General features: G+C 43.6%; 1 protein-coding gene across 7 annotated transcripts in view; it reads left to right on the forward strand.

The window, feature by feature from the left end:
* Nucleotides 1-18,497, forward strand: part of TNC (tenascin C) — an 83,987-nt gene that overhangs the window by 38,832 nt on the left and 26,658 nt on the right. For 2 of the 7 annotated variants that reach the window (XM_081276116.1, XM_081276117.1), the window contains exons 11-15: nt 4,523-4,795; nt 5,300-5,572; nt 6,172-6,444; nt 8,883-9,155; nt 11,421-11,693. The exons of 2 other annotated variants lie outside the window; for them this stretch is intronic. In XM_081276116.1, coding sequence (XP_081132242.1) covers nt 4,523-4,795; nt 5,300-5,572; nt 6,172-6,444; nt 8,883-9,155; nt 11,421-11,693 — 1,365 coding nt within the window. Of the gene's footprint in view, nt 1-4,522; nt 4,796-5,299; nt 5,573-6,171; nt 6,445-8,882; nt 9,156-11,420; nt 11,694-15,655; nt 15,932-18,497 lie in introns of all 7 variants that reach the window. 3 more of the 7 variants (XM_081276122.1, XM_081276118.1, XM_081276119.1) reach the window with 3 other exon arrangements.

Below are 18,497 nucleotides of genomic sequence, written 5' to 3' on the forward strand. Positions count from 1 at the left end.
ACACTTTTTATAAAGTATGGAAACGCAGCCTCCCTGGATCTGTCCCTCCTGCTGCATTAGCTTCCCTCCTGACCCTTCTATGCCTCCTCAGTGGTCCGTTAGTCAGTTTAGTATCTATGACTACCTCCACTTGCCAGATTGCAAGGACTGTCCCCTTTACCAATGTTGCACCTCTAGTGCCTTCAACACAGCTAAGCATGTGGCATGAGCCTACTGAGCATTTTGGAGAACTCTAGCTGCTCCAGAGTTGGCGTTTCCAAAGAATTCTCTGGTCTTTTTGTTCCACCTCCGCATTAGCAATCAATATCTCCCCTAAGAACTCAGGGGCAGGAAAAGGAAGTCATTCCCCAAGTCTTTAATTCATCTAAATCTGGATTTACAAAAAGAAGAAAGGAAAGGAAGGGGAGGGGAGGAAGAAAGAGAGTCTTCCTGTTGGCATGGAAGAAAATCAGTGTGCCAAGCATTTCCCTCCCTGCCCGTCTCCTCTTCTCCTCTGCCTTCTGCAATTGTATTCTGATAAAATCAACTAAACCCAGCTTCAGGCCAAGGCCACGGATGTACTGAGAGCCACCACAGGAGGCAATGGGGGCATCAGGCAGAGATGATAGGTAGAAGCACAGATGAGGAAGCATGTTTCCATAGCAACATGAGACTCAAGAGTGATATTCCCATAAATTTTGGAAGAAGGAAGGTGGAAGTTTGCTTTAACCACAGCTATGGGTGCTGGAGACCATTCTACCCTTGATATGCCATTTTGATTGTCTCATGAAGCAAACTGAAGTTTATTCAAATATTTATCTTGCCAACATGTGTGTCTTTAGTCCATACTCTGAGTCCAGTCTGCTGGTACAGAACAGAAAGACAGCCCCCTCCCCTGAACACGTGACGCAGACTGTCATGAGAAAAACCCAGCATCAAACCAAAATGTGAGAACGTCACTCACCTGCCTTAGAGGGACACGTGGAAGCCACAGGAGGATAGAGGCAGGAACCTATCACACACCTAAGAAGAGCAAGCAAAGAGCCCAGAGAGGTTTTCGAAGAGGCCATGAACGTTCAAAAAGGAAAAGGAGCTGGGCATGTACAGAAGGACCCATGGCATTTCCAACAGCGAGCAGCATCTGAAAGGCTCAGAGCACGAGAAACTGCACCCCCATGAGACACAAGCTGTAAGGTCCTGCTGTGTGATGGATCTGGAGAGAAGCAGAGTTCAAGGGTGGAGAGGTCATCAAGGACATCTGCAGAGGGCCCAGAAAATTATGCTAAGGGCTTGGACCCTGTTCTTGATAGATACAGAGACTCACCAACAAGTTTTTAGGCAGCCCAGACTTTACCCAGACTTTTCATTTTAATTAACTCTGCATGAAAAATTACTCAATTGTATGACTAGATGAAACAGGATGTGGGGGTTGTGGTATAAAAGTATTGGTGCCATTTCATCTACCTTTGGGGTCCTAAGACTTAGATGCAATTATCCTATGGGAGAATCGCTCTTTATCTCATAAGTGAACAACGAAGAGGTGTCTCCTCAAGTCAGCACTAGGTCATTGCCATCTTCAGGATGGTGGGAATCGAAAGATTTGAAGTTGACACTGCCAGAAATTCCTCAGGGCCAGCTGCTCAACCCACCCTGAGCACAGACATGGGATTTGGAAATTCTGATTTCCCAGGCCCACTGACATTGTTCCGAGGGTAGATTCCAACGCACAGCTGTAAGAAAAAGACAACAGCCTTTTCATCAAGAAATGCCAAGAAAGTCAGTGCGGAACTGTTCAATGGAAACATTTGGCTTCTGGGGGCAGGAAGCCCACGGGGTGTCATGAGCTGTGGAAATGTGGACTCAGCACTCATGGGAAGCCATGAGTGGTGGCCACCTAAACTCTGCTTTCATTCATGGTGTCCCCTCCATTCATCACTCCCGTCCCTGTCTCCTTCATTTCTCTACTAATCTTACTCACCGAGCTGCACCTTTGACTTCTCTGACTGGCATTTGTTTAGTAGAGGGTTCTGGGCAGATGCCAGCAGCACCCGCTACTAATGTGGCCACACACTCCTCTCAAGTGACTGATGTCACTTGCCAACTGCCACCCGAGCCAGCAGGCCAGATGTGGCCCCTCAGGTCATGCTTTGTGTACCTATGTGCTGGGTCAAAGTAAACTCTAAAAATGAAGAAAGCTGAAGGATTATAAGTTGTGCCAATAGGAAACAATGAAGAATGTTCCCCAGAATTTGGAAAAGTCTGAGTTAAACCAGTGCTCCTTCTCAGTTACCCTACCCTCAAAAATGGAGAAATAGCCAAAAATTTTGGCAGAAGATCATCATCACCATGACTATTGCTATTTATTGACCGACATGGAATTACGTGAAAAGGATGTGGGGGTCGAGTTCTGAAAGCATCAGTGACGTACAAAAGGGCTGTTTCAAAGCCATGAGGGGATTCTCATCAGGAAGAGACATTGTCTGCTGTCTGTCTGCTCTTCCCTTTCCATCCGTCTTTAACAGCCTAACATGTGATCTGTGATCACCTCCTCCCTCCCCCAGGTAGGGACCTCTCCCCACAGCCTTTGTAATCTGAAATCTGAAATTTTTATGATGGGAAAAAAAATAATGTTTTATGTCATATTAGAGATTAGGCTTAAAATACAGATTCCTGGAGAGGAAAGATGGTATCTTCGTTCACCCGAAAATATAAATTGCCAATGTCAGATAAGTTTCTGGCAATGATGTTGAAAAGCAGGAGAACAAAAAAAAGGAGAGCCAGCCAAAAAGGGGAGTTTAAGAGCCACAAGATCGAGTTTATTGTTGCTTAGATTTGTTTTGTCCTGCATTTCTCTATGCATGAGGACTGCTGGAATATTTGAGGGCAGCATACTCCTGAGGTTAGTCATGGTTAAATCCCAAGGTCAAGGATAAAATCCTATCTGCAGGTATCATTCCTGGTCTCACAAGGGCCTGTGTGCTTAAGGGTAGCAGATTCCCCTTTCTTTCCCCAAATCTAGACACATCAGCTTGAGTTTGGGGTCCTTTCCTTCTCATGGAGACAGTGTCTAGGCAATTAAGAACTGTTATAAAGCCTTGGGCAAGAGCACCAGGATATGAATTTGGTATCCATGGACTGTAGTTCAAGATCAGGTATCACACGTTTTTCTGTACACAGTCAGATGGTAAATATTTCAGATTTTTCAAGCCAGACAATTTGTCGTAACAGCTCCACTGTGCCGTTGTCACCCCCAAACAGCCATCGTGCGTGTTTAAGTGAACAAGCGTGACTTTGTTCCAGAGGAACTTAGTTTACAACACTGAAATTTGAATTTCATTTGATTTTCATGCATCAGGAAATATCATTCCTGTTTGGAATTTTTGTCAACCATTCAAAAATGTAAAAACTGATGTTACTTGCCAACTCCCACAGGGGCCAGCAGGCCAGAAGTGGCCCCTCAGGTCGTGGTTTGTGTATCTATATGCTGGGTCAAAGTAAATTCTAAACAAAGAAGAAAGCTGAAGGATTATAAGCCTTGCCAATAGGAAACAATTAAGAATGTTTTCCAGCATTTCGAAAAGTCTGAATTAAACATATTCTAGAAAAGACATGTTTTTCCCTCTGAAAGGATGTCCTTGTTCAAATTATATGAAATGTTTTCAGATTAAACAAATGCTGTCTTGAGCATATAGGGCTCATTTGAAATTAGCCATGTGAGGTATAAGTACATAAACTATTTGTTCTTTTGAGTAAATCCAGTTCCTATTCTCTTGTTTACAGTATCCCTTTCCAGAAAAATCTGTTCTTCCTAGGTCTTGTAGAGTCTCTTTAAGTTCAGCCTCAGGCCCATGACCCCTCTTTAGGCACACTCAGACAAGTGGGCTTTTGCTGCAGTTCCGTGTCAGATGAATAAAGAGGCTGCAGTCCGTTTTAATTGAGCTCAGTAAGTTTCATTTCTCCCAAGGCCTCAGTCTTTCTTTCTGTCCCGTAAGGGACTCCTTTTCAAACGTGTGTCACCTTTCTCAGGTCAGTCTTACTAGTAGAGTGTTCCTTTATCTCTTGTCCTTACTGAGTAAACTGGTTTGAACCCTAGAAACTGACAAGATTCCAATATGGACTTCAACAGAACTTCCAGGGGAGATGGAGGCAGCAAAAGGAGGGGGCAGGGTCTAAGAGCAGCCAATTATCTCAAGGTACAGAAGGCTGGACCAAGACCCAAGGACAGCCAAGGGCCACCTTCCTATAATGAGATACATTCTCCAAAGTAACAATGACTCACATAGATGAAAAGTTTCCTAAGTGTTCAGGACACAGGTCGATAGGAAAATACACTTCCCAAACACAAACCCAAATATGCATGCAGGTAAAACAAGCACTGTATGATTTTTCTCTTGGGGTTTTACTGGGGACAGCATGGCTAAGGGATGTCCTGAGCAAAATCCTGCACCTGGACTCCGAGGACTTTGCATCTTTGGTGGCAGGCCTCAGAAGAAAAGCATTTTGAGGAACAATTTAACTGACCCCATCTCTGTTCATTATTCAGAACAAGCCCCTGCACTGGAAAATCTCACGGTGACTGAGGTCGGCTGGGATGGCCTCAAACTCAACTGGACAGCAGCTGACCAGGCCTATGAGCACTTTGTCATTCAGGTGCAGGAAGCCAACAAGGTGGAGGCCGCTCAGAACCTCACGGTGCCAGGCAGCCTCCGGGCTATGGACATCCCTGGCCTCAAGGCCAACACCCCTTACAGAGTGTCCATCTATGGGGTGATCCGGGGCTATAGAACACCCGTGCTCTCTGCCGAGGCCTTCACAGGTACTCCCTACCTTTACACCTACAGCTTCTCTTTCTCCCAACAGGAAACTGCCTGTGGATAATCAGGCAGATAATCTAGCTTTGGAATGGACTCATTTTGCTATAGGTTAGTGTGTCATAGAGTCCAATAATGGACAGCAAGTCTCTCAGCACAACTCCAAGGCCACCTTGACCATCACTCTGCATACCAACCCTTTTGAAACTGTACAGAGCCTATTCTGTGGGACTCACCCTGTGGCCTCAGGAAGGGGACTGACTGCAAGGGAGTTAAAACACTGTGTGTAAAAGGAAAAGAAGTCATAAATAAGTTAATCCCCACATCTGATGTTTAGGGCCATTCTTTAATAAGAAAACAAATAGTCCCCAACCTCTCCCTCTGCTCTTCTCTTAAAATTTAGAAAGCTGCATGATGCATGTTTATCAAAGTTTTTAAAAGCCTATTCCTGTGTTCAAGATTCCTGCATCTTGGTGTGTGGTTTAAACCAGCTCTTTGTCCTTCTCCAGGAGAATCTCCCAAATTGGGAGAGGTCACGGTGGCCGAGGTGGGCTGGGATGCCCTCAAACTCAACTGGACTGCTCCAGAGGGGGCCTATGAGCACTTTGTCATTCAGGTGCAGGAGGCTGACACGGAAGAGGCAGCCCAGAACCTCACAGTCCCAGGAGGGCTGAGGTCCGTGGACCTGCCTGGCCTCAAGTCAGCCACACGCTATAGCATCATCATCCGCGGGGTCATTGGGGACTTCAGCACAGCCCCTCTCTCTGTTGAAGTCTTGACAGGTATTCTAGACTAATTCACTCATTTGCTCCATCCCCCTGTATCTGCTCAGGAGGAATCAAGGCTCTCAATTGGGTTTAGCCCCTACCATGTTGGGGGAAATACCGGTGAATCATCTCTACTTCCCAAATATCACATCCCTTATTTGGCCGTGTCCTCATTGTAGTCTGGTAGCCAGTCCCATGGAAAATTCCACCTATTCTTCATTTACAAAAGTGAGAGGTTGCTCTTTCCAAAGCAAATTTCAGTCATAATATCTAAGGAGTTGGAAAGCACTACTTGTAAGTGAAAAAAAGAAAATAAAATAGCTCTGAGCTCATGCCAAGCACACACTCAAGGACACTCCAAAACCCTGTTTGTATGTCCAGAATGGAAGTTGTGAACAATTCGTAAAACCACCTTTTATTCCCAAGGGTTGCACAGAAAAACCCCGGCTTTAGTGCCAACAATGAGAGCGCGCTCAACACCGCTGTAAATCAAGCATCTGCAATCGACACTAACCAGACAGCTCATCCCAACCTCAGCCAAAATGCCATCTCACCTGGATCCTAGCATGCAATTGCCTTTTTTAGTAACACAGCAACTTTATGTCCTTATGCAGAGGAGGTTCCAGATCTGGGAAACCTCACAGTGACCGAGATTAGCTGGGATACCCTCAGACTGGACTGGACCACACCCGATGGCATCTATGACCAGTTTATCATTCAGGTCCAGGAGGCTGGTCAGGTGGAAGAAGCTCTTAAACTCCTGGTTCCTGGCAGCCTGCACTCAGTGAAGATCCCAGGCCTTAGGGCTGGCACCCCTTACACAGTCACCCTGCATGGGGAGCTCAAGGGCCGCACTACTCGACCCCTTGCTGCGGAGGTCACCACAGGTATATGACCCCTTCCAGACCTGTTGCTGCTGGGATAGAAAATTCCATACCATGTAGCAGGGTATCCTCCTTAAAAGTGGTTGGCAGGCAGCATGAATCTGTAACTCAGGAAGGTTTGAGCTGGGATTCCACCTTCCTGGCTGAATATTCTTGGGTATATCACTTTGCATCTCTGAGCTTTTTCTCATCTTCAAAGCAGAGATCACACCCCTATTTTGGAACACTGTCATGAGCATTAGTGAGTTCATGAATGAACATTCTTATCAAAGTGCCCATCGTGCAGTCAGTATTGAATAGCAAATGGCTAAATGTGTCATAAGCAACAGTTTTATTGAAAAAAAAAATAGCACAACAGCAGGACCATGGCACAAGGATAAGGGAAGAACTTTCTAAAAAAAACCTTATCAATATTGGCTTTAGAGTCACTAACGTCTAGCTCCTAGTCAGATGGCTACAGAATCACTCTTGGGAATGATCTGGTCATCTTCAGTTGAAAGTATCCACATCTGTCTCCTTATCAGATATTCAGGATAAGAATATTTCCAAGAAAGGATAGTACTTTTTGAGTTCTTTGTTTGTTATTCAACTTGGAGAGAGAAAACAGTTCGTCTCAATTTGTCCCCTGAAAATAGGATGTTCCATCTACCATAGAAAACTGTGAACTCTTCTTGAGGTTTCTAGAAATAGCTTCAAAAAGTGCTTTGGGCAAATGGGCCAAATCTGTGATAATCAGGTTTTTCTCTAAGCCCATGTCCCTTGTATTTTACTTATGCCACTCAAATTAGCTAGTTCAAATAAGTTGTTTTTCTTGCTCTTATATGCCAAATAAACTTGGTCATTGATAGAAACCACACAGAATCTCAAAAATAAAAAAGGTGATGTTATCATTTACCTCATTTGGCCAAGTTATTATCCTGTGTTTCCTCAAATACCTTTAAACAAAACAATAGCACAAAAAGTCTTTGAGAAATGTGTGATGGGGTGCAGAATGATCTACCTTCACAGTCTACAAACTTGTTTTTAGCAATAAAACTTCTTTAGCAAATGAAATCTCCCCAGGAAGCCCTCTATATGACAGACAAAGAGCAGTTCTTAGCTGGGAAGGAAGAGGGAGATGCCTGCATCTGTGTTCCAAAGAAGTCCTTCCAGCAAAGTGCTAGGTCTGTGTGGGGGACAGTTTGAAAACAGACCCTCTAACAGGAAGAGTTTGCTCAGACTCTCCTGGCACACTCTTCTGATCCAGGGATACCTGAGAATGAAGCTCCCCCACGTTTGTAGGAGTGGGGGCGGGGGTTGAGATCCCTGCAGATATTTTGCTCCAGAACTTCTGATCCATAGCCACTTTAGTTTTAAGGAGAGAGGCTGAGAAGTTGCATTTAACCCTGAGAACTATCTCATAAAGCAGTGGATTTTTTTTTCTATACCTGAATGCAATCTTTTAAAATCAGCAATAATAACGCCATTCAGTTTCCTTCCTATATCATATGAAATTAATAGTGGGCCCTGTTCTGCACCATTTACTGAGAAAAATTAGTCATTTTTAATTGAAAGTAGGCACACACATTTCACAGGAGCACCCCCGTAGTGTGACACAACCATTCTTCACTGAGCAGCAAAAGCAGGTGGGAGGAGAGAACCAAGCAAGAATCCAGTATGTAACCTCTGATCCCTGAAAACGGAGGGAAGTCCAGAGACAAAACATTGTGTTTATCCAAACTTGAGACAGCACATGCTTTAAAAGCCAGGAAGAGAGTTGGTGGCCAATACTGAGGTGATCCTGATTCCAGGCCATGAGAGGAAGCAAGTCAGTCCCCCAAATGACTGAAAGTTCCAAGAAGAAATACTTAAATAATGACTGTTTTCTTAAGCTGTCACTTGCAGGTCATTCACTCTGTGTCAGGTAGGATGTGAAGGGATTGATTAAAATCTATTATATAATCATCACACAAGCCAATGAAATGGTCCTATCAGCATCATTGAAAGGTGAAGAGAGAGGGGCTCAGAGAGAAGCCAGGTGACATGCCCAAGATGACTCAGCCGGCAAATTGCAGTGTTGGAATTCCTACCGAGATGTGTCCACCTCCAAAACCTGCACTTTCAACCCCACTTCCCTCCACAGACCCACCCTCTCCGTGCTTCTTAGCCCTTAGCAGCTGGCGATCCATGCTCAGGGCTGCCAGAGGGTTGTGCATCTGTACAGACACCTTGGCTGTCTCAAGGCTGAGCCATGCAGAGGTTCCCCTTTCTGACCATTTTCAACTCCTGCAGAAAGATACATCCAGAGTACCAAGTTCAAAGCACAAGCACCCACAGACCAGGAATCACCCAAACAAAACCCTCCTCTCCTCTTTCTGTCTTTCCTGGAGTTGGGCCGTGGGACTTGTGGCTCCTCATTTTCTGTTTGCAGCACTGACAAATATCTCTCTGTCCTTCTTCAGAGGAGCTCCCCCAGCTGGGAGACTTAGTCGTGACTGAGGTCAGCTGGGATGGCCTCAAACTCAACTGGACAGCAGCTGACCAGGCCTATGAGCACTTTGTCATTCAGGTGCAGGAAGCCAACAAGGTGGAGGCCGCTCAGAACCTCACGGTGCCAGGCAGCCTCCGGGCTATGGACATCCCTGGCCTCAAGGCCAACACCCCTTACAGAGTGTCCATCTATGGGGTGATCTGGGGCTATAGAACACCCGTGCTCTCTGCCGAGGCCTTCACAGGTACCTTTTCCTCCACTGTTCATGTTTTCTCCCCAGGGTTCTCTGCTTCTTCTCCAAGAGATGGAACAGGGACTCGGCTTCTCTCCATAACTGGATCCTTTCCATGTGCCCTTAGCGGCTGGCCATGCATGCTCAGAGACCTCCCTGTGGGCTGCACCTTTGTCTGGAAGCCTTTGCCATGGCTGTGATGAACACTGTGGAGGCTGCCCTTTCCAGCCTCCAGCCCCCGGCCTCTCTCCCATACCTTACCTGGCCAGTCCTACAACTACGTCTCCTTTGCATGATGGCTTTTTGTCTCATGGATTAAACCTGATGCTTTTAACTATCCTCTCCAGTGCTGGAATATCACTAGAAGCCCATCTTTTCCAATTGTGAGGAGTCACATGTTATTTCTTTTAGAGAGTCTTTTTGCCGCTTGACAATGGTGCTTTACCATCTCCAGATCCTCAAGGGTATGGGTCCTGAAGTTCTTGCATTTAAGAAATGTTTCTTTAAAATGCACTGAACAGAATAAGAGAACTGAATTGCTCTCCTCCAGGCCATTCCCTCAGATACTGAGTCATTGTTACAACATCAAATTAGCCAACAGCTAGACCAAAATGAAAAAAAATAAATCATGCAATTATGACTAGCAACCATACCAAAGAGAAAGCCATTCATTAGCAGAAGTACAGTCAGCAGCATTTGAATTAAGGAATGTCCCAGGCTATGAAAGAGCTGGTACCCTGTCTGCTGTTTGAATCAAGGGTTGCTCCCTGGAGTGCTTGGCCTTTAGAGGGTGAACTCCCACCTCTCTTCACTCTGCTCCAGTTACCAGGCTTCACTGTTTCCCTGGAGGGTGTTAAAGTGAACGGCCTTCCCACCCACCACCACCGTTTTCCATTGCTCATCTTTACAATGTGCCCCAGTTGGTTTGATGCTCATTGAGGCTGTTCTGCCTTGCTTTGCAAATCACTGTCTCCCTTTTTATATAATTATTGCAACTGAACTTTCACAGCAAGCCTGTACATCCTCATTGATTTGAAAGCACAGATCTGCAATTTAGCCTTAGTCATTTCAGTAACCCTTACTGAGGAACACAGGTGACCACTGCATGGACAGTGACCCAGAAATACCTAGAAAGTGTGGTGGAGGCTGCCCTGAATTTGCCCGGGACCTTTTAACCTGACATCCACAAATCATTTGTTCCCAGAAGGCAGACAAATCACCCACCATCTGATCTCTCCTGCAGATCATGTGGTTTGGATTCCATTGATGTTTTTATGTGTGTGTGTTTCTTTTTAATGACAGTGACATTCTTACCTCTGATGAGCTGGTGGATAGGGAGGAAGGGCCACAATTCCATCTGATCTGTGTTTCAACAGATTGTAGGGTTGGTCTCAGAGACCAGGAGCCTCCTTCCTTGCTAAACAGCACCAACTTTTCAAAGTTGCTCCTGCTCCTGCCTGCCCTATGTGTGTTTATTCCTGTTGCAGGACCATCTCCAGGACAAAATATTATTTCCTGGCTAAAAAGAGTTACCGAAACTGCCTTGTCTTGGCTTCACACTCTTGGCTGGCAATACAGTGCTAGTCCTCTTGGAGCACACAGAAGCGATTAAGAGAGTGGACCAGCTATTTTACCAGAATGTGAGAACAGCTGGCTGGCCCTTATCTGAAGGATGAAAATATATATATCTCGAGAATTACACTGAGAAATTTGCCAATCCCTCCAATTCACAAAAACAGAAGCCTCCAGGTGCCACCGCGGGAGGCTGATGTGTCAGAATGACTTAGCCTTCATTTGAATAGATGGGAGCACCCTCAAAGCAAAGCAAAGGATGTCTGGGGAGGCATCCAAGTCATCTTGGTCTCCTGAGTGTAGTTCAAGAGACAGGAAGCTACCAGCACTTCTGTGTTTTGAGCCATCGCCACCAGCCCTGAAGCGGCACTCTTGGAGACAGGTGCAGCTGACATACAGCTGCCGCACTGAGATCATCCAGCACCTCTCTCTCCAGGGATCTCACAGGGCCTGATCATGCATGGCAAGTGCAGAGAAGGGAAACCTCATCTCCATGCCTTCCTTTCTTAACCTGTAACAAAGTCCCTTCTTCTCTCATTGGCACTGAACGGTCACCGTAGCTTCATTTCACCATAACCCCTAACTGTGGAATCTCTCTCCCCAGCCATGGTTTATTAACAACTTTAATCTTAAAACACAGAGGAATAATTAACTCCGATTTATTTGTTCCTTCTCTCCTACCCTCCCCCCCCCTTTTTTTTTCAGCCAAAGAACCTGAAATGGGAAACTTAAATGTTTCTGACATAACTCCTCAGAGCTTCAACCTCTCCTGGACAGCTACTGACGGGGCCTTCGAGATCTTTACCATTGAAATTATTGATTCTAATAGGTTGCTGCAAACTGCGGAATATAATATATCTGGGGCTGAACGAACCGCCCACATCTCAGGGCTCCCCCCTAATACTGATTTCATTGTCTACCTCTCTGGACTTGCTCCCAGCATTCGGACCAAAACCATCAGCACCACAGCCTCCACAGGTACATGTGCGTCCCCGTGTCCTCGGGCTTCTGTGCAGGGTGCAGCCACTCCTGCTCACCCATCAGAGCACATGCCGGCGTGCTCGCTCTTTTGTAATGTGAGGTTGGAATGACATTTCACCTAGCTCTCTTCCAACAGAAGTCCGAATCGTGGATTGCCGTAAAGCCATGTGCCTAGTTATCCTTGATCAGGACACTTGTTTGCAGCACACAATGTAGTTTGGTCCAGATTGCCATATAGAATCTGGAGAAAAGAATTCTCTCCTTTGGTAACTTAAAAGCTATAATGAGAGTTGCCCTTGGCTTGGAAAGATGTCGACATCATCAATGAATTCTTCAGAATTGGATTTTTATGTTGTCTCGAGGGCCTTTGTCTTCCTACAGTCCTAAATTTTTTCTTACCCAGATATCCCAGTGAGTTAAGGAAACCGTTGATAGTTTTTTGTTTTAAATTGGGAAAAAGAAGAGAAAGAGCATAGATTACTTATCAGGTGAATGCAGGAGACAGCCATGCCATCCGATTACCCCAATTTCAATACCACTTCCAAGGGGAAAGGTCAGATCATGCTTTCTTGCTCCCAAAACAGTGAATGGTAGGTGACACAAATAAAAGTAGAATGGCCATCTTCAAACAGGAGGCTTAGTTTAAAGAGGAGTAAACTGCTCTCACTTTGGATTTGTGGTATCTGTAACATGTGTGCCCTATGCCACATGTTCTGCTGTTCAGTAATAGAGAATCCTATGGGGATTTAGAAAGGAGAGCTTTATCCATTCAAGATAGCACTCTTAGCATATTTCAGATAATGCATTCTCTTAATAGGTAAGCTAAGACGTCCCAAAGTAAAAACAAAAATGATATTTAGAGAACAAACTCTGGAAACTTTTTCCTTGTAGCTCATAAATTAAGGGTCCATTTTCTGGGGAAATCCAAGCATTGTAGCATCAATAATTATCTATCACTTGAGTGACCCCTGGTTGAGGGAGGGTCTGTCCTCATTCTACATGAGACTTCAAATGGTTTCAGGGTGGTCAAGGCAAGGAGCCAGCACTGTCTAGTTCCCGGCTCAGCCAGATTAAAATCCAACAAATCCTAGGGGAGAAAATTAGTCAACCATATGAATTTGGTTCAAATTGATTTTCAACAAGACAAGTCACTTTCCTGGAAGATACAGTCTAAACGTTATGGGTTTAGCCTCATGTGTTTTGATCTTGAACTACAATAGTGTTTTAAATTGATACGCGTTCGTATTTTTTCTTCTTGCTTTAGTAGCCAAATCTCTCCTTAGCCATCTCACTGTCTCCATGTGACCTGGGGCAGTGTGTCCATCTTGCGGAAAGCCCAGGAGCCAGGCTTTGATAGCCTTCTTGTAGAAGTTAGTAATTCTGACCATCCCCAGGAAACAGTGGTGTGCTCTGTGCCCAGGGCATCCCAATGCTCGGTCATCACCAACCTCAAAGCTGCTTCTAATTACACAGCCCACCTTCATGGGCTGATTGGTGGGCAGTGTGCTCAGACCCGGATGGTCCAGGCAACCACAGGTATTTCCCACTGTGGGTTCTTCACTTGCCATTGAACTTCCTCTGAATCACATCCCAATGTCAACCCACTTCTCATCCTCCTAGTTCCATGAGTTCTTTTTCAAGTTTGATAGAGCCAACCAAGTCAGAGTTTGAAAGCTTTAAAATAGCACTTACCCCAAATTAAGGAACTTCAGCATCTGACCTCTTTCCCCTAAAAGTTCACTTGCTCCCCCCTGCCACACTAGTCTGCCTGTCTGTGTGTATGGAGTTAACGTGACTTGCTCTGTTTGAATTTCTAAACCATCCTTTCATCTGATCTTGAATAAGCCTTTCCTTTGCCACCCATCATCATCTGCCTAATCAAAGTTTGCCTGTGTCGTATACAAAGAAACGGTGTGCATGTCATTTTTGATTCCTTGATCAGAATGATTTACAGTCTCTGTCTAGCAGAATTTTAAATAATGGTGCTACTAGTGGGCTAAGAAGAGAGACTAAGTCACAATCCAAGAACCACCGTGAGAGGACCTAGTGGTCTCTTCTTGTTCTGGAGATTTTCCTTTGCCTGGATTCCCAACAGACTGCTCTTTTTGGTATTTATTCTGTCAAGCATGTGTTGTCACCCATTCATGTCTGTTCTGAAATGTCAGAGTCCTCTTTCCGTCCACCATCTTGTCTAAGTCTTGGTGCATGTGGTGAATATTCAGTGCATTTTTTTGGAACATGTCTCTTTTCCTGCAAGTCGACAGCATGTCAAAGAATTACTCCAAAGGGTTAGAAATGGTGGGAGAAAAATGCCCCTTGCTTGCATGAAACACTGACCACACCTGAAGTAGCCTTCTCTGTCTGAGTTTTTCCTCAACTCTTACATTTGAGCTTAATTGTACCTTCTGGGGATCAGATGAAGGTAAAACTAACTTTAAGAACCCAAATCTTATTCTGCATGATGAATATATTAGTACTGCCAGTTTTTGTCTGTGAGCATGAGAATAATCTCAAAATACATCCTTAATTTGGGATATTGCTTCTATAGCAAAATATAGGCAAAAAAACAGAGCTTGGAGATTTTATCTTTTGTGTGGTTAAAGAAATTTATGAGTGCCATAGCTCAAAACTACAGCATTATTAGCTTCTCAAACTAATTGATAACGTAGGAAATTCCTTGTCATTGCTTACCTCTATATTCTGTTTCTGAGCCAGATCTTATTTGCTCTTAGAGACCTTAGAGCATCAAGTCATGATGTATAATTTTGCAGTTTATCCAAGGGAGCCCCTTCTTTCCTCCAAATATTGGAGCTAAAGCAAAACAACACCCAGGACCTTGGAAGTAATAGTCTGCCTCTCCCAACACTAAATTCTGTTCCACTGTTTCAATCCGCTAGAATATTGCCTCTAAAATAGAATCTGGGTTAAACATATATTAGTGATATTTGTTAAATGAGCATTTGGGAGGTCAACCTTACTTGCATTTCTGTGGAAAGAAGCCATAAAGCCCCTTGTATTGAATGAGTGGCTCTTGCCACTGATTGTCCAGAATTTAAGGGACAAGAAAAGCTTATCCCAGGTAGAATCATCCATCTTTCAAAATTATGTAGTAAGTAAATTTCCTAATCAGAAAAGGCAGTGCTTAGCTTCAAGCTTCCCTTGGCTTTCGCATCCACCAAGAATGGAAGCCATTTTCACCTTCGCGGTACTTGAAGTGAGATCCAGACTTTTCTATAACACATACATTTGGATTTCTATGCCATTGCAGAATTTCTCTGACATGGATATGAGCCTTTAATTTGTGCAATCCTAATAGATCAAAAGAAGACTAAGATAACTCCAAAGGAGCATTTTCTAAAACATTGCTCAGTGGAACTCTAGCTCTGTGGGATGTTCAAAGAATATTCCTGAGATGGGGTATCATTAATCAATAAGTTCACAAAATGCTTGAGTTAACCAAAATCAAATACATTTATTTATAAACTCAGCTTTTTAGAGCCTTTCAGATGCTAACATACTCTGTGAGTCTCTACAGTAGAATATAATATTCAGTGTTTACAGTGCATTCATGACCATGAATCTGTCTTTTCTTAGAACATCTTATAGGGCTAGTGTCCCACTATAGACTTTGGAAAATGGAGCTTAATACTCTTACATTAATCTTATGTATCTCTCTAATGGCTTCTCTGCTTTTCTTCTTATGTGACTAAGGACATGGCCATGCCTATAACTTAGAATAACACAAATCCGTACTTGCAGAAAAAAGCAATGTATACTCTGTTGTTATAATCAATGTTAGTAAGTATCAAGGTTAGCATGTTAGCCTAACATACTATTTTTTTTCTGCAAATATTTGGAGATATTGATGCATTTGTGTTCTGCGGTGACATTCTGGAGAAATATTCTGCTTCTTCTAATAATGTCTCTTTCTCCCTCTCTCCGTGTTCCTTTGCCTTCAGAGCCAGAATCACAGTTGGGCACGCTAATTCTTAGCAATATTACTCCTGACAGCTTCAACGTATCATGGACCACTCAAGCTGGGCTTTTTGCAAAAATTGTTATCAATGTGAGCAATGCTCACTCGCTGCATGAGTCCCAGCAAGTCACAGTCCCAGGAGATGTACAGCAAGCTCACATCTCTGGCTTGGTGGAGAACACTGGCTATGACGTCAGTGTAGCAGGGACCACCTGGGCTGGTGACCCCACCAGACCCCTCACTGCCTTTGTCGTTACAGGTATTCAGAGGTTCTCACTTGTCTGTCTGGAATTCTAACACAGGGAAAGGGGGGAAAGAGAAAGATATTCTAAAGGAAAAATCCATCCAAATGCAGTCTACGCTCTAAATGTAAACTTCCATATATTTAATTATAATGGAAAACAATAGTTGTTTGTATTTATGAGATGCAAAATGGTGTTTAGATATATGTATATGTTGTGGACTGATGTAGTTGAATTAAAAAAAATGAACATATCAATCACCTCACCTACTTTTCATGGTGAGAACATTTGAAATCCATTTTTTTAACGACTTTGAAATATACAGTGTATCACTACTACTAAGTGTGGTCACCAAGCTGTGCCATAGCTTACTAAAACTTATTCCTCCTGTCAAACTGGACTTTGTACCCTTTGGCAAGCATCTCCTTTTCCCCTGCTCCTGCCAACTCTAGCCTCTGGTAACTAACATTATACTCTAGTTATTATGTTAAACTTCTTTGAAATCCACATATAAGTGAGATCATGTAGTATTTTTTTTCTGCACCTGGCTTATTTCACTTAGCATAATATCTTTCAGGTTTATCCATCTAGTTGCAAATGAAAATTTCTTTTTTAAGTCTGCATGGTATTTCATTAGATATAGTTAGAACATTTTCTATATCCACTGGTTCATGGATGAACACATAGGTTGTAAAATGACATTACTCATAATGGCTGGGACACCCCATGTCAACTTCTAAGTGAAGAGATTGCTGAGGCTTCTAGAAGGGACAGATGCTTCACAGCTACTGTGAGGAAACAGAAGCATGTTCTCAATGGCTATGTAAGGCTTTCAGGGAGTTTTCTATACTGTAACATTCACAGTTGGGAGACACTGACTAACGAATAAATTCTTAGTTAGTAAAGGCCTATGACAGGGATTTTGTCCATAAATCATGCCATTTAAGGCAGTTCATAAACTATCTGTCCTAGAAATATAATAATCTATCTTAAGAAAAAAAAGAGAGAGAAACCTATTCTTAAAATTGACAAATACAGCAGATTGATGAAGATTCACCCTGAGATGGCAGATAAATTATAAGGTTAGTTAAAATCTTACCCATCTGTCAAATTTGACTTCTAACTTCACTTTGATTTACATAAAGAAACGATTATCTATTTTCTACATTGATATTATCCCAGATCCATGGTAAAGGCTAAAAATGGTGTGCTTTTACCAAATCCCTAGCTTGAAAATGTTTAAAAGTCTCTTGTCTTCCACTAATGACAACTTCTAGGAGACAGACTTTGCCATCTGACTTTCACACAAAACAAGTCTTTCCCAGGTCTAAATTGCTCTAATTAAGATATGTTAATAAGGACAATTGAATAGTTTCCTGGAGGTGTTAGGGTGGCCTGGCAGAGTGAGGATTTGAGATCAAGCCTGTTTGGTTTCTAAAGCTCTCCCCCATCTACTTAGCTACATACCCTGGCAGGTTCCTTATTTGTTTGAACCCCAATTCCCTAAGTAAGGCAGGAGGACACCCACAGGTGCCTCTGGTATCCTGTCTCAGGGATGAAGCAGATGTAGTATAACTACCTGGATGTAGTTCCGTGGGTGTGATACAGATGTCAGGTCTTTTCTGGTGCTTCCCAAAAGTATGAGGAAAGTCATGTTCTCAAAAGTAACCCGCAAGGCCAGGTGTAGCTCAGTGGTAGAGCCCTTGCCTGGCATGCACAAGGCCTTAGATTCCATCCCCAGCATTGCAAATAAGTAAGCAAATACAAAAAAAAAAATGCCCAACATGCCTCCATTAAACACTAGTGCTATGCAGTCATGATTTGCTTATCATTTGCAAGAGAACCCTCGTTATCTTACATTTGAATGTAAGATTAAAACGTGGCTGCATTTACTATCCTCTCCAGTTATTGAATGTGAATTAAATTATTTAGTTCAGGCTGCACAGGCAGAACTTAGTAATTCATTAAGGAGCTTGGAAGAGCAGGTGTGAGGTGAGCTTCTCACTGCCCTGGAGGAGGGGAATGGCTACAGATGCCATCAGGCCCTTACTTGTAGCCCCTTGCAGGACCTCCCACAGAACAGAGAGGAGAGAGGGAGGCTGGGAGACCTGGTCCCAATAATAGATCCAGTGACAGCATTGTCTCTGCTAATCCGGATGTGAAAAGACTCAGCATTTTAAAAGAAGTATATTTAAAAAGAACAAACCATGAACAGGAGGGACTTGAAAAAACAAGCCCTCCATTGACTAATTAGCCTGAAAGCCTTCATTTTCCTTGGAATTCACTGCTTTGATGGCTAGGAGGTGCAAAGAGGCTGGCTATCAAATAGAGCCCCAAATAAAACCCAGAGGCAGAATTTGAGACCCTTGCCTTGCAGAAGCCGTTTGGACACTGTATGTGATTTCACCTTTGCCTTTGATAGAGTTGATTCTTGGGAAATCTATACATTGGGGGGGGGGGGATTCCTCAAAATAAACAGCAAGTGTTGCAAAATAGGTACAGGAAGCCCAAGCCACAGCAAAATTTAACTCTCTGCTTAGGGAATGAGGGCATTTCTTCACTTTTTCATTCAGTCACCAAACA

Source organism: Spermophilus citellus (genome assembly GCF_964194105.1).
Source record: "Spermophilus citellus genome assembly, chromosome: 2".
In the NCBI taxonomy this organism is placed as follows: Eukaryota; Metazoa; Chordata; class Mammalia; order Rodentia; family Sciuridae; genus Spermophilus; species Spermophilus citellus.